This window comes from Podarcis bocagei, assembly GCF_964188305.1.
Source record: "Podarcis bocagei genome assembly, chromosome: 17".
NCBI classification, from domain to species: Eukaryota; Metazoa; Chordata; class Lepidosauria; order Squamata; family Lacertidae; genus Podarcis; species Podarcis bocagei.
In genome coordinates, this window is record NC_138143.1 from 32,092,977 (window position 1) to 32,110,379 (window position 17,403).

The following is a 17,403-nucleotide window of genomic DNA, read 5'->3' on the forward strand; positions in this document are numbered from 1 at the left end:
GTTGATGTGTAGCTGTGCATTTATTCCGCAGTATGCAGCTAGAAAGATATAAATGGAAGCTTTTATGCTTTGAACATTTGCAGTCTTGCTAATGGAAATGCAATAGATTTTGCTGCAGAAACCTAACTCGGAATCAATACTGATGCAGGGAACCAGCTGGTTCAGCAGTGGAGCATGTATCTATAGAAAGAGATAGAACCCAGCTATACAGGCTCCTGGAGTCCATATTAATTTGGGATAACACGGCTCAACCAAGCTTGGAAAGCAGATTTGGCCCCACCCATTTCTTAGTATGGGCTCATTGATGGATGAGATGGGGGAGTGGGAGTAGGGGGGGGACTTCACTATTCCATAAATCACTGAGGGTTAGTACATGTGACGTTAGGAGCAATGTAGTTTCTGAATAATGCTTTGGTAATTGTGCTTGCTGTGTTCTATCTATCCTGCAGCTATTCCTATACTATATCTAGCACCAGCACAGCATAATGAATGACGAATATCAGAGGTCAGCAAAAGTTAAACATTTGTTCACAAACCATGCATGTAATTGTAGGAAACTGGCAACTATTTCTAGTCAACATATATATATATATATATATATATATATATATATATATATATATATATATGCGCAGGTTTTGGTGTCTTCGGGTGTCTTCCCGTGTAAGAGTTGGGGTGTCTAGGCGACGTTTCGACGAGGTCTCACTCGTCATCTTCAGGCTGGTGCTTTCGGCTTCTTGTTACTAGAACAGAGCAGGATCTCAGTGTTTGAGTTCCTATAAATACTGTTGAGGGGGTGTGGTGTATAGCCTCCAACGTTCTGGGCAGAGAGGAAGTTCCCAGGTTAATGTGCCTTTTCTTCTTTTGTTCATTAATTACTTGAGGGATATCTTGAGTGATTACTTGAGTGATATTCTGAGTACCACTTAGGAGGGTCATTAGGTGTGGATTAGTTGCTAAAGCTTTCGTGTCTTGACCTCTTGAGCTTGTGAAGAGTTTTTCTGAGAAGATGGCTGTACTGCACTTAGTTGTGCTCTGGCTTGGCTTCGTGTATAGGGGCGAGCTGTGGTTTTGTGCCCTGTGCCAGCCAGATCTGTCTAGGGATTGCAGGGGGGTGCAGCATCCGGAGGTGCCACTATGGTTTGGCTACTGGATGGTGTCTGTAATTTATCTGTGGAGAGGGTCTGGGTTTGGGTCTGGTGTGGTTGATTGGAGATGGCGTTCTGTGTGCCTCTGGTTCTGGTGTCGGTTTTTGTGGGGAGGGCTAATTTCCAGATGTCTGGCAGGCGGGACGTGTGAATCATGGAAGCCATCGAGATAGAGAAACACCCTCACAACATGAACAAGCGTGACGACACGTCCCGCCTGCCAGACATCTGGAAATTAGCCCTCCCCACAAAAACCGACACCAGAACCAGAGGCACACAGAACGCCATCTCCAATCAACCACACCAGACCCAAACCCAGACCCTCTCCACAGATAAATTACAGACACCATCCAGTAGCCAAACCATAGTGGCACCTCCGGATGCTGCACCCCCCTGCAATCCCTACACAGATCTGGCTGGCACAGGGCACAAAACCACAGCTCGCCCCTATACACGAAGCCAAGCCAGAGCACAACTAAGTGCAGTACAGCCATCTTCTCAGAAAAACTCTTCACAAGCTCAAGAGGTCAAGACACGAAAGCTTTAGCAACTAATCCACACCTAATGACCCTCCTAAGTGGTACTCAGAATATCACTCAAGTAATCACTCAAGATATCCCTCAAGTAATTAATGAACAAAAGAAGAAAAGGCACATTAACCTGGGAACTTCCTCTCTGCCCAGAACGTTGGAGGCTATACACCACACCCCCTCAACAGTATTTATAGGAACTCAAACACTGAGATCCTGCTCTGTTCTAGTAACAAGAAGCCGAAAGCACCAGCCTGAAGATGACGAGTGAGACCTCGTCGAAACGTCGCCTAGACACCCCAACTCTTACACGGGAAGACACCCGAAGACACCAAAACCTGCATTCCTGTACCCGTGAAAATCTACGAAAGCACATATATATATATATATAGCCTCCAACGTTCTGGGCAGAGAGGAAGTTCCCAGGTTATTGTGCCTTTTCTTCTTTTGTTCATTAATTACTTGAGGGATATCTTGAGTGATTTCTTGAGTGATATTCTGAGTACCACTTAGGAGGGTCATTAGGTGTGGATTAGTTGCTAAAGCTTTCGTGTCTTGACCTCTTGAGCTTGTGAAGAGTTTTTCTGAGTTTTTCTGAGAAGAGTTTTTCTGAGAAGATGGCTGTACTGCACTTAGTTGTGCTCTGGCTTGGCTTCGTGTATAGGGGCGAGCTGTGGTTTTGTGCCCTGTGCCAGCCAGATCTGTGTAGGGATTGCAGGGGGGTGCAGCATCCGGAGGTGCCACTATGGTTTGGCTACTGGATGGTATCTGTAATTTATCTGTGGAGAGGGTCTGGGTTTGGGTCTGGTGTGGTTGATTGGAGATGGCGTTCTGTGTGCCTCTGGTTCTGGTGTCGGTTTTTGTGGGGAGGGCTAATTTCCAGATGTCTGGCAGGCGGGACGTGTCGTCACGCTTGTTCATGTTGTGAGGGTGTTTCTCTATCTCGATGGCTTCCATGATTATTCTCTTGTGGTGATGTTCCATGTTAAAGAGCAATTTGGAATCTGCAAAATTAATTTCGTGTCCTGTTTCTTTCATGTGTTGGTAAAGAGAGGAAGTTTTTTCTTCTTTTTTGACGGCATTCTTGTGTTCTGCGATACGTGCATCTATTCGTCTGTTTGTTTGTCCAATGTACGTGGCTGGGCAGACTTTGCAGGGTATTTCATAGACCCCTTGGTTTTCTAACTGGATTTTATCTTTTGGGTTTCTGAGGATATTGGCTATTTTTTGGTTGGTGCAAAAGGCTGTTTTGATATTGTGTTTATGGAGGATTTTGCTAATTTTATCTGTGGTGCCCTTGATATAAGGAAGGAGGGCCATGCCATTGTTTTCTTCTGTGTCTTGGTTTTTGGGGGGTGTTTCTTTTTGGATTAGCTTCGTAACCCTGTTTTGCTGGTATCCGTTGGCGATTAACACATTTGAGAGATTCTGTAACTCAGTTGTCAAGTGGTCTTCGTCAGCCAGGCGTTTGGTTCTGGAGATGAGAGTCTTGGCTACGGAGTTTATTTGTGCAGGGTGGTGGTGTGATTGTGCATGTAAGTAGCGGTTGGTGTGTGTTTTTTTCCGGTAGAAAAACACACACCAACCGCTACTTACATGCACAATCACACCACCACCCTGCACAAATAAACTCCGTAGCCAAGACTCTCATCTCCAGAACCAAACGCCTGGCTGACGAAGACCACTTGACAACTGAGTTACAGAATCTCTCAAATGTGTTAATCGCCAACGGATACCAGCAAAACAGGGTTACGAAGCTAATCCAAAAAGAAACACCCCCCAAAAACCAAGACACAGAAGAAAACAATGGCATGGCCCTCCTTCCTTATATCAAGGGCACCACAGATAAAATTAGCAAAATCCTCCATAAACACAATATCAAAACAGCCTTTTGCACCAACCAAAAAATAGCCAATATCCTCAGAAACCCAAAAGATAAAATCCAGTTAGAAAACCAAGGGGTCTATGAAATACCCTGCAAAGTCTGCCCAGCCACGTACATTGGACAAACAAACAGACGAATAGATGCACGTATCGCAGAACACAAGAATGCCGTCAAAAAAGAAGAAAAAACTTCCTCTCTTTACCAACACATGAAAGAAACAGGACACGAAATTAATTTTGCAGATTCCAAATTGCTCTTTAACATGGAACATCACCACAAGAGAATAATCATGGAAGCCATCGAGATAGAGAAACACCCTCACAACATGAACAAGCGTGACGACACGTCCCGCCTGCCAGACATCTGGAAATTAGCCCTCCCCACAAAAACCGACACCAGAACCAGAGGCACACAGAACGCCATCTCCAATCAACCACACCAGACCCAAACCCAGACCCTCTCCACAGATAAATTACAGATACCATCCAGTAGCCAAACCATAGTGGCACCTCCGGATGCTGCACCCCCCTGCAATCCCTACACAGATCTGGCTGGCACAGGGCACAAAACCACAGCTCGCCCCTATACACGAAGCCAAGCCAGAGCACAACTAAGTGCAGTACAGCCATCTTCTCAGAAAAACTCTTCTCAGAAAAACTCAGAAAAACTCTTCACAAGCTCAAGAGGTCAAGACACGAAAGCTTTAGCAACTAATCCACACCTAATGACCCTCCTAAGTGGTACTCAGAATATCACTCAAGAAATCACTCAAGATATCCCTCAAGTAATTAATGAACAAAAGAAGAAAAGGCACAATAACCTGGGAACTTCCTCTCTGCCCAGAACGTTGGAGGCTATACACCACACCCCCTCAACAGTATTTATAGGAACTCAAACACTGAGATCCTGCTCTGTTCTAGTAACAAGAAGCCGAAAGCACCAGCCTGAAGATGACGAGTGAGACCTCGTCGAAACGTCGCCTAGACACCCCAACTCTTACACGGGAAGATACCCGAAAACACCAAAACCTGCATATATATATATATATATATATATATATATATATATATATATATATAAAACAAGCTTTGTTCAAAAGTTTTGTCACTATCCCATGATCATCCTCAGTGCGGCAGTAGCCTGGTTTTTTGTTTTACTACCTGTGCTCTCACAAGCTAATTGCATATTGACTGATGCTTCAGTTAGCTCTTGACTGCTGCTAAATTCCTAAAGGCTATCCAATGGATTATCTTGAATGGTTGAGGTCTATGACAACTGATTGGCTTGGGGTATGGTTGTATGTAATGCATGATAGTTGGCCACTTGACTTGCAGAGTAGTGCAGACACATCCAGCCTACATATGAATTCTTATACGTAGTAATGGGACCAAGACTTGTTTTCCACAAAAGGTAGGTCACCAGTGTGATACCCACAGATGTACATAGGTTCACAGAGGCATTCCTTAAGGCCCCTGCTCCTGATGAAATTAGATTTGAAAGAAGCATTCTTTGGAAGCCAATAGAATAGGTTGTGGTGTTGGTGTCATGCCCAGGACAGTATCTGGTTTGCAAATATGCCCCCCAAGTATGGAAACTCCTGATGCGGACTCTTGATGGGTGTCTAATTTACTCCTGATTACTAAAAAAAAGATCCACTAGTAGGCAGTTCAGGCCAAAATAGAGTGCAGATATAAGTCACTGACAACTACACACATTAGCAAGGGGTGGAATCCAATGTGGCAATAAGGCAACATTTCATCAGTACACGGAGTTCTGCATGTGCAACAGAATGGTCTCTCTCCCCCCCCATCCCTCCATGCACCCCCTAAAATCTCTTCTGGGGGTTCCCCAACACTTTTGAGCAGATACTGTGGAGGGTGAGGGGTGTGCATGGGGAGAGAGGGGGAGATACTGTTACACAAGCTAGGTTAGTAGGTCTCTTAAGCTTCTGTTCTCTTACATTGGAGAAAGTAAATATAGGCCTTGATAGGACTGCACATTTTGCTAGTTACTGATAATGGTAGTTGCTTGTAAATGTTACATCGGCTCATATCTCATCCTGGAAATTTCGCCATCAACAATTCACAGTATTTTAACTTAGCACACTTGTTGACAAAGTTATTGATGCCCAGTAAGGCATATTGACATCATTAGGTAAACAGCATCTAAGAAATTGATGTCCCCTTGTGATATAGGCCCCACAAAATAGACATAAACAAACATTAATCTTCAGTTTTACTGGCACTACGTTAATGATCTTTCATACTTTATAATATTTTTTCCCTCTTCTACTAACTGTATATGACTTGTACATTGGTGATTCATGGGATATGGTTTTCAATCATTTGGTAGCAGATCATTTTTGAGATAAAGGGAAAACAGCAATGGCTCATTCATGTAGTATGCAGTGGCATGCGACATGCAAAACAAATCCCAGCTCTGATTAGAGTCTTTGCTGTTACTCTTTCACCAGTCAATTAATTCTGATGATGAGACACATCAAAGGGGAATAGAAGGCACCAGGTATATGCAAATGTTTCTCAACCACACAAACCCAGAGTCTTAAAATGGCTTGATTTTTCTAAGGTGTTAGCTGAAATCTACATGAAGGTACTAGAACTAGGTCTCTGCTGTGATGTTTACAGTTTTTCACAGCAGCTAAGTTAGACTGCTGACAAAGATGGTATTTTGAAAGAGAGGGATTTTTTTCTCCATTAAAAAAAAATGGCAGTCCCTAACCTGTGGAGGTACAGAGGTACAGCTGGCATCCTCATTATGCAGTTTTTGTCATATGCAGAAGACTTGCCACATTTAACTTCTGAGATGTATATACAGCTTACACAGGGGTTCTGTCCCATGTATTACATGAAAATTGTGTATACCCAAACCCTTATAGCTTCCCCATGACGGACAGGTGAAGGGGAGAGTGGGAGCATTCCCAGCACTCACAGATCCAGTGCACTGTGTGGGCCTTGCCCAGCAAGCAAGGCAGAGGGCTTAAAAGCTCTCCACCTTGCTGGGTAAACCCGGCATGATAAGAGCTTTTAAGCTCTCCACATTGCTGGGGACTTGCACAGTTTCAACCAGCCTGCCTTCAGTCATGTGTGGTGGAAATCATGCAAGACAAATGTGCATAAGATGAGGGATTGCTGTATTTTACAGCCCACCCCATTAGTTTGACTATAATTTGTTTTAATTAATTTTAGTATTGTATTTTTGCATTATTGTCACCTTATAGTGAAGGGCAGGTAAGAAATCTGATGGTGATAATCACAATGATAATCAGGAGTTCATAGGCAAGTCGGAAGTTCGGAAATCTGGACCAAAATGAGAAGACAGTCAGAAGTTAGTCAAGATTCCAAATCCTGAAAGTAAGGGAGGTTGGTGGTCGGACTTTCAGGACCACGGACAGAGCCCAGGCAACAAACTTGGTGTTCCAAGGAAGGCTCCCTGCACTCCCTAAGCCTGGCTACATCTCTCAGACTCTTCCTTCAGGCAGGAGCCAATAAAAGAGAGATAATTTATGACCTTATAACTCATGAGTTAATTGACTTCTTTTTGAAATGTGATTTCTATTCTGTGCTAAATATCCGAGAAATGAGATTCCTCACTTTTCTTTGTAAGACTTCTATTAATCTTCCCCACCCCACCCTTTCTCAGTTTTTAATTAACTGTCATTCATGCAAAACTGGTGTTATTGACTTCACAATTTTGTTGTATATCCTTTAACCACAATTAGAAAGTATAAGCTCCTGGTGACTTTACCAGATGTGCAAAGTGATGCTTTTATAGAGGCCTGACTTCCAGGGGGAGGAATAAATTGTGAATGATGTACATTTAGCTTGATTACTTAGTTAAAAGAGCATTAGAAAAGAGAAGGCATATTTGGTGAATGCATCAGAGATTCAGGATGAATTAAAACATTCTGTTCATTTAGCAAATCATTCTAGGTACCATTTGGTAATCCAACATGTGGACTGTCACACATGTTCAAATATGATGATATTGGGCAGATTCCCAGCAGCAGAAGCCAAGCTAATATTTGCACATCACATTTTGGCTACTGCCTGTTATATGTGGCTTATGTATATGTACATTTATTTGAAAATGTATATAATTTTGTATAACATTAGGATACGCTATTCAATGTTTGTTTATTTTATTTATTGAATATTAAAGCCTGCATTTTCATGTAAAATGGCAATGGCAGCTAACAACAATAAAAGCAACCAATATTACAATGAATGTAGTAAGCAATAACACAGTAAAAATATTGACTACCAAGTTAAATGTAGACAAAAAGTCAGACAATGGTAACCAGCTAAAAACATATTCAGATTAAAATATATATTTAATTGTTTTAGCTTAGGTTTTTTGTTTTTGTTTGTTTATATACTACCTTTCCATAGGGAGCTGTCCCCCAAGCAGCTTACAACAAACATCTAGTTATCAAAATATAAAACAGTGAGAAAAGAAACAGTGTACAGAATTTACCAATACCTTCAAATATGACAAAACAATTTAAAAATATAGAATAAATTAAATATTACAAAAGGAAATAATCCAGGTTTAATACATAAGTATAGTGCAAAATTAAAGTTCACCTCCTTCCTAAAACTGGTGATGCCAGTCAGCAGCCTTGCTGCAGCATTCTGAACCAGCCTAAGTTTCTGAGTAGCCGTCAAAGTCATCTCCATCATGACAAAAGATGACACCTCTAGGAATGATGTAGTTGGTACAGCAGCCTCAGATGGGCGAAAGTGTTCGGGCCACTGCCGAAGTATTCTGGCCAGTTCCAAACTTGCAGGAGTTCATTCAGGAATGCATACAAACTATAAAGTTGATTTTTTAAAAAATGCAATCCATCTAAAACACAATAAATTCCAATTCTTTGAAGTACATTTCTACTGATCAGGAGCTTTTCTGTCTTATCCAGAGACAACACCTCCATTACTGACACCAAACAGCTATTCAGAAAAATGAACATTTTCCTTGGATTTTGATGGAGAGGCAGATGGTTATCGGCATACGATGACACGAAAGTCCAGGCAGCCCACCTGATCAGTTTTATGTAGATGCTAAAATACCACACAAATATACTGAAAAGAGGAGAAAGAAGAACACTGGGATTTAGGAGAAGTAAGCTCTGGATTAGAGAATGAGAGAAGGGATCAAGAGAAACGTGAATTGAGGATCTGGCACACAAACATCCTGACACTCAGTTAAACTATCAGAAGCTATTTGCATCGGACACAAAACCAGCCCTAGTTTTACACCACCACCCCTTTCCACTGTGGTTGACTTCCTCAGGTAGCATAGTATGTGATAATTTTGTTTCCCATGCTATTTTTTACTGTGTGGAGGGAAAGATAAAACTCTCAGCCATCAGGCATCACCTAACTCTGTCTCTTTGTTCTAGCCTAGATTCAGCAAGGTGCATGGAGAATAATTTTGTACTACCAAATAAACTTTAGTTTCTTTTCTCACACGCCATCACTAATGAAGTTCCAGCTATAACACGTGATTTATTGAGCACCAGGAAAAGGAATTCACCCTCCATTACTATACCACCCCCCTCTGTCATTACATCATTATATTTCCTTCATATCTCCTCTGTCAGAACATTCCAAGCCCTGACATTACTTTAGTACCTTGCAGGGAATCAACTTAGTTTCATTGCTAATAGAATTTTGCAAGATATCAATAACAATATTCCCAATTTGTAGATCCTTCATCCGTGTAATTTTAGTGATCTATGGCTATAGGTATATTCCATTATGTTTAAAGAGAAGCAGTATTTCAGGATCAAAGAAGCAATCGATATGTTAGCACAAAGTATTTTTCAATGCTAGTTAACTGGAAATTGATGTATAGATCCCTCTTTGTGTTAATAAAAATGGGAACAATAACACGAAAGTATTGCTAGTAATTTTCAACATTAAAAGACCACAGAATGAATGAATAATATATATATATATGTTCATTTGCTGTCATTGGGGTATGTAATATAGTTAACATGTATTGAGGTAAAACTTGTGTTACATTATAAAGAGAGAGAGAGAGTGATGAAGGTCATGAGGCAAAAATGTTTGAAACCTTCATTCATGCTTTTAAATGCCCATTTTCCTGATCACTGATTATCATGTTGTTTTACTTTAGTTTAAGCCCCAAATACTCAACATAGGCAAGAATGGTAGGTGTGCGGGGGGGGGGGGATGTGGGTTAGTAAAATATTGTACCTTTGTGGTCAAAATGTACGCAAAAAGACTCACCTTTACTTTCAGATGTCATCTGCAATTTCCCCAGGGTATTTGACTCTCAGGATTTTTATTTTTATTTTGACTCTGTTTTCAGAAATTGATTTGTTGGATGCAGTTCAAACAACAAAAAGTCAGAGCTGAATATTGACATAGTTAACTATGTAGGTTAGATGATATATCTCAGTACCTGACACTGCAGTAGCTGAAGCCCAAAGTGATAAAACAGGTACCATTTTCAAGAGTAGGGATGTACATGGAATTTGATGGTTTCAATCTGATCAAGCTTTTCCCACATCACATCACCTCCTGCATCAAGTGCCCAGTTAAGAGCATGCTGGGGCGTGAAACAGAAAATATAGCAGCATTTGAATAGTGGAGAGTTAAGCTCATGAACTTCATTAACATTATGATGCATTGCGCCATTTTCTCATGAGAAGGAAAGATAGATCATCACTGCTAAAGAAGAGGGCAGGAGGTAATGTAGTTGCTTAAATGACTATAGTTAAGATTCCTGATGGTTTCTCTGCATCTACAACTATACAGTGGTACCTCGTGTTACAGATGCTTCAGGTTACAGACTCCACTAACCTGGAAGTAGTACCTCGGGTTAAGAACTTTGCTTCAGGATGAGAACAGAAATCGTGCGGCAGCAGCGGGAGGCCCCATTAGCTAAAGTGGTACCTCAGGTTAAGAACAGTTTCAGGTTAAGAACAGACCTCCAGAACAAATTAAGTTCTTAATCTGAGGTACTACTGTATATTACTACCACTATTAATTAGGGGATACATAGCACAATATTCTGGATATCAGAGAATTGTTCGAATCAAAAATAGATTTAGAATATAACTTTAGTTGGATTTCTTAGCTGTATTGATAACAGTAGGATAGGAATCTTTTTGGTTGCACCAAGTTTTTCCCTGTTTGAAGAAGGAAGGGATAAAATATATAATCTGCACTATTTTAGAGCCTACATGTCAATGAGTAGGACTGCAACTACAATTTGAAAACATTTCGGGGGAGGCCCATAGCTCAGTGGGACAGCGCATCCTTTCATGCAGCCCCAGCATCTCCAGAGAGAGAGTCCTGCTGGAAAATTGCCCTTCAGTGTCAACCACATAGGGCTAGATGGTCCATTGATCTCTCTCATTGTAAAGCAGCTTTATATGTTCCCATGTTTCATTCAAATACAGAGATTATTGATTTGGGCGGGGGGGGGGTTGGCTTGTATTTTATAAACTAGAGGAATGCTGGTGGAGCTTGGCATTTAGAGAATAGTACTGATCTGGGTTCCAGCTCAGGCTCTGTTACCCCACCCTTCTGTCCATGTACCACCACAGGTTCTTTTGGTCAGGTTCTCTGTGATCATAGCATTTTTCACTATTGTTGTTGTTGTTGTTTAGTCGTTTAGTCGTGTCCGACTCTTTGTGACCCCATGGACCAGAGCACGCCAGGCATTTCTGTCTTCCACTGCCTCCCACAGTTTGGTCAAACTCATGCTGGTAGCTTCGAAAACACTATCCAACCATCTCGTCCTCTGTCGTCCCCTTCTCCTTGTGCCCTCCATCTTTCTCAACATCAGGTTCTTTTCCAGGGAGTCTTCTCTTCTCATGAGGTGACCAAAGTACTGGAGCCTCAGCTTCAGGATCTGTCCTTCCAGTGAGCACTCAGGGCTGATTTCCTTAAGAATGGATAGGTTTGATCTTCTTGCAGTCCATGGGACTCTCAAGAGTCTCCTCCAGCACCATAATTCAAAAGCATCAATTCTTCGGCGATCAGCCTTCTTTTTCACTATGCTATATAGCCAATGTGCTCAGTCCCTACGCATTCCCATCTGTTAACCTAATCTTTTTTCTCTCTGCTCACATCACACTTTTCTTATACCCCCATGTCTCCATTTGGAATTATCCCAGAGGTTTGCCCACAAAACTTAGATTGTGCACATCTCGTTTTAAGCTACCCCACAGGGCTATTTTGCACAAACAATATATTCTGGACTGCACTGCTTGAGAACTAGAGGCTGGGCAATTACAAGTTTGACTACTTTTTTTATTTTAAAAAAGCTCAGTGTATATAGAAAAAGAACCTAGTCTCCTTAAAATATGAGGGGATTTTTTTTTTCCTATGGGAACTTTGGAATGAGTGATTCCACCTTAGGCATTTTCTGCATTAATCCTCAATTTTCCAATTAAATGTGGGTCCTAAAACATACTGTTTTATATTAGCCATCATGTCAATACTATAATACAGTATGGAACTTCCTTCTTAAATAGTGAGACAGTACTGTGACTGACAGTAGTGCCAGCACAAACATTCAGTATTCATGAAGAGCAGCATAAACACCCCTTCATTTCATTTGTTACCAGTTTACCTTGAGAGAGAGAGAGAAACATGCAATCCAGCTGCAGAATGAGCTCAAATGGTTTTATCCTGCTTAATTTTAATGCACAGCCTACAAGGGTAATTGATCTCAGAATTGTTCTTCTCTCTCCAAGCCTCCTGCAGTCTCACTTGACTTGGTTAGTTTTAAAGCACAATTAGTGACACTACGATTAAGAAAGGCATTCAAGAAACATGAATGAAATACCGAAGGGTTCTGGAAAAATCTTTTCAGATGAACGTTCATGGGAAAGGTGTCAGTTAAGAGTAACAGTCATTGGAAACAATGCTGTAATGCAACTAGGAATTGTCCTTTGTTCACAAATGAGTAAAAAGGTAAAGGACCCCTGACAGTTAAGTCCAGTCGCGAATGACTCTGGGGTTGCAGCGCTCATCTTGCTTTACTGGCCAAGGGAGCCGGCGTTTGTCCTCAGACAGTTTTGCTGGGTTATGTGGCCAGCATGACTAAGCTGCTTCTGGCGGAACCAGAGCAGCACGCGGAAACGCCGTTTACCTTCCTGCCGGAGCGGTACCTATTTATCTACTTGCACTTTGACGTGTTTTGAACTGCTAGGTTGGCAGGAGCTGGGACCAAACAACAGGAGCTCACCCCGTTGCGGGGATTTGAACCGCCAACCTTCCAATTGGCAAGCCTAAGAAGCTCAGTGGTTTAGACCACAGCACCACCCGTGTCCCACCACAAATGCCTAGCTGGAGGCTAATAAAGTTTTGGAATGTAAACTATCACACAGTTTTGTTACATAGAACGAATTACATGAAGGAGCACTTTTTCAGTACCTTCTGACCTGGACTTTGGAATCATTGGGAGAGATTCTGCCTATGGAACTCCCTCCCAGGTAAAATCAGGTGGTTCCCCACTCCAGCTACTTTCAGGTGCAATGTGAAAACTCACCCATTTGCCCAGTCTTTTGAGGAGAGATTGATGCTATGGGGGTATTTTTTCCTGTTGTTTTTGAGGATGATTTATTTTTATTTTTCAAGATTAGTGTAGTGTTTTATGTTAGCCATCATGTGATCCTGATTGGGAAGAAAGGTGGGATATAAAACTGAATAAATCTGTATTGCAGAATTTGTACTTTATTTTTATTTTTTTTCAAACAGTGCTAGACAAACGTGACTCAAAAGCCTTCAGATCAGACATATGCTGTTTGACATTCTGAAGGTAGGCGAAGCTGCCTGTCTGCTCCTAAATACAGTTGGCTTTTTGAATTATGCATTAGGCTATAATATGGGGACAGCACTTCATATTCTTCTTGGGGGGTGATGATGGAAAGAAGGGGGAGGTACGAGATATACTGCCACTTTTCATTTTTTATGTGTTAGCTGGGTTAAAAGCAACCCTTGAATTGTGTCATTTTTTTCCCTGGGCCTAACTATTTAATCATCTAAGAGAATATCAGCCTGAGTTTTGTGGTAAGATTTATTATGCCCCTAACTGTCAGCAAAGTGCTTGCTTCAACCGAGCATTGGGAAGTACTCCAGTTTAGAACACTAATGGGCTTCAGTCTCGGAGAAAAAATAGTGTTGGTGATTGAAATGTCACTGCAGAGTTAGCCCTTCGAGCTGCATGCTAAATGGGACTGAGATCTTGGAGAGATTGGTCTCTCCTTCTCCCTGAGATATTTGTGAACTATATACCACCAAATGGTATAATGGCAGAGGAGCTTTTATTTATCCTTGTTTTAGAAGCAGCAGGTTTTTGCATTCATATGCAAAGAAAATAATACCATGTTCCGGACATCATTTTATTGTCATTATTAGTTTGCACAGATTGGTACAGGTCAGAAAAGACTTAACAAATTTCCAAATACTGGGAAGCAAACCAGCAACGCCACTGGGAATAGAATGAATGCTTCAAATCAGACTGAATTCAGTTCTGCTGCATCCCTAATCCAAGCAATCTTAGTGAGAGACTAGTATCAGTCTGTGTAAAACATAGGAAAATATTCCCTTTTCATCAATATTGGCTTGACAGAGAAGCCATTAGTTAGGAATGTGGAAAAAGGTGGCTGTTTCCATGTCATGAAGACACTGAGAACACTCTTAGCTTTGTCCTTGACTGATGTTGTCATTGCTTTGGTCCATTTAATAACTCTGGTGCACTGCAAGTATGTTACCTTTAAAGCAGAAATTGAGGAGAGGAAGCTAGAAATAAGCCTTTCTTCCTCTGCCAGTTTGCCTCTTAATAATCATAGATGCCATTGCATCCAATTTAATTGTTCCTGCTGCCATGAGCAAAAACAGTCACGAAACACTTGCCTCAGCTAGAAATTCGGGATTGATTTGATTAAGCCTGTACTCTATCGAAACACTCTTTCGCTAGGCTGCAAGGTTTGGGACAATAAAATTACCATGACTTTCCCTGTGTGGATTCCATATGATGTCAGGAAGAGAAGCTGTAAAAGCTGCCTCTAGGCTTTTGTCACAATCCCAAGATCAGCAGTGACCCAGACACATAGACTGAGGTGCCATTGTTGCTGACCGAGGAGACATAGGGTTTAAGAACTAGATATCGCTACAACCTCCACTCCTAGGCCCCCAGAAACTGCAGCCCTTGAGCCCATTACCATCAAAGTGCTAGTGTGACAGTGTAGGCAAAGTGGCTGCTTGTGGAAAGTTGACAAAATGCTAGGCTCTAGGTTGGGAAGGCTCTGACCTCAGCAGGGAAGTAGAACCTGAAAGGTGTGTAGTCAGTCTCTGGGAACATAAGATGGATCACTTGAGAATGAAAGCATTGAGCCCTGAAGCTGAGCTCTGTCCGGGGTCCTGAAAATTCTACCACCAACCTCCCTTGCTTTCAAGAATTCTAATCTTCACTGAATCCTGCATTCCATGAATCTCATTCTAGTCCAGACTCCTCACTGGATTTTTAACCTCTAGTCTGTGGGCTCCAATTTACCAAGACAGCTGCAGGAACACAGAAATAATACATCATAGTATATTCGAGCTAGGGAAACTTAAGTCTTCCATCCATGTTGAGAAAGTGCTGTGTGACTAGTTACAAATGTTATATGCACCCTGTGTACTTTTCCTGCACATTTAGCCCTTGGCTCCAACATAAGAGTTATCTAATCAAGGAAGGTCAACAATTTTCCATTGTTGCTGCTGTTCAAGGGGATTTTTTTTATTATTATTCTGAATTAGTCCTGTATATTTTCAGTCCCTGTGTCTGTTTGTCAACCCCCATAAGAAGTGTCAGACGTGCTCAAAGATATGGGTTGTGAACTGTATTTCTAATCAAGAGAAATTGTTGTTTTCTGTATATCTCTCATGCTAAATAGAAGGCTTGCACAGGAGGCAATAGATCAAGGATGGAGAATCTGTGCTCCTCTATATGTTGTTGGACTCCAGTTCCCATCCACCGTAGTCTGCATCTATTCATCTATTGCAGAGATAGGGATGGCAACAGCTAGACGATTCATTGGTCTGCATTATAATTTTTTTGCCAGAAATGGCCACTTCCCCAATTTTCCTTGTTGCAGACAGAGTATGGGCCTACACAGGGCTTGGAGAAGATTGAACAGGGATCAGAAGCCTACAGTGAACAGTGCACAGCAAGTTCAGGTGGCTAGGGCAAGGTCAGATTGTACATCATCTGGGACAACTATCTGTACAATCTCACAAAGAAGGCGGCTGTTACTTGAATAGAAGTCTGAGCACCTAAATAGCACAGCCTGCCTATTCAGTACCTGCCTCATTTTTCTAAAGGCCTCATCTGCTTCCAGTGCATCGACTTCGTGATGTAGCAAAATATCGTATTGAAGTTGTCACACATTCAAAAAGATATATTAATGATAACGTAAACTGTAAATGAAAAACAGATTGTGTTGGTGCATTTGGCCTACCTGCACCTTCAGAACCAAGAATAGTAGGGTCGGGTTTCTAGATTGTGGTAGATCTCAGCAATTGCATCCTACCTATCCTCAATTGCTGTCTCTTGAGTTTTGGAAATGTTAACCAATAAGAAACGTCTTGAGTATAATAAGACATTCAGTTGTTCAACCTTTGGATGACCTTGGAGTAAACGGAAAGGAATTACCATCATAAATATACAATCCAATTATATGCAGCTGATGTATTTTCTACTGTCTCTCCAGTTGGTGTTTATTTTCAGGCCTCCTGCACTGTACTGCTTCCGCTGAGCAGGGTTTTATCTCCTTTTAACCATAACCAAAGATTGCTGATCTGAAAAATAAATGTTTAGGGTGGAGTATATAAACTGTTGTGCCAACAAAATGTTGTTGTTATTATTACTAATTATTATTATTTGCCCACCCCTCCACTCTAAGGTCCCAGTTGCAACAATTAAAGCACAATATTAGAAAACAGTTTAAAACAACTTAGTCGCAGGCATAAGACGGGTTCTTATTACTCAAGCAATGATATCAGGAGATTGACAAGTCAAGCTTGTCTTAATATATATGTAGCCACCCATGCCTGGGCATTGTTTCTGCATCTAAACATTGGAGCTAGAAACTTACAGTGGTACATGACTGGCTGATTCTATGCCCTCAGGTACTATGATAATGTACCTGTTAGCCCTTGTTAGCAAAATGTTTTACAGAATTTGCAGATGTATTCCTGGTCATTTTTTTGCAGTTGCTCTGACAATAACTCTTGTCTCAGTGGTGCAAACATAGCCTGTATATAATTTCCATAATCTAGGTGTGTTTCAATGCACTATTCAGTGTAGAATAGTACTGTATAGCATGTTTCCTGTAGCAGATCACAGCCAATCCGCTCTCCCTTATCTTTACTTGATGTTGCAAAGGTAGGATGCAATCCAATCAAAATTAAGCACTTTTAATTTCACTGATTTGAGTGGGGGAGTTATGCACATGCTTGAATGAAATCAGAAAGCTTAAGGGGAGAAAACACTTTAGCAGGAGTATGTCTGTTGCTTTCAACTTTGCTGCAACCCCCACCCACATTTAACATTCTGAATGTATTAATGGGGTACTGGGGTGAAATGGAATCACACAGGAAGGAATACATCATCAAATAGCTTTAAAAATATAATGATTTGTACTCTCTTGGGGGTTATTACTAGCAGTGTGTATTCACAAGTTAATGCCCATCTAATGTAGCCATAGTTTGTACATCAGGATGAAAAGCCATTAACAAGCCCTTTGGAACATCCAAGTGCCTCCTACTATTTTCAGTGTTCATATGTTCCCTAGAAT

The 17,403-nt window shown here is 41.3% G+C and overlaps 2 protein-coding genes across 19 annotated transcripts in view; one reads left to right on the forward strand and one right to left on the reverse strand.

The window, feature by feature from the left end:
• Positions 1–17,403, forward strand: part of NRG1 (neuregulin 1) — a 513,412-nt gene that overhangs the window by 416,581 nt on the left and 79,428 nt on the right. The window lies entirely within an intron of this gene.
• LOC308576951 (uncharacterized protein) overlaps positions 15,920–17,403 on the reverse strand; it is a 121,249-nt gene continuing 119,765 nt past the window's right edge. For both annotated transcript variants that reach the window (XR_014003299.1, XM_081177072.1), the window contains one exon: positions 15,920–16,234. Coding sequence is in view for 1 of the 2 variants with exons in the window: in XM_081177072.1 (XP_081033198.1) it covers positions 16,211–16,234 (24 nt within the window). In the remaining variant the exon portion in view is untranslated. The remainder of the gene's footprint in view (positions 16,235–17,403) is intronic.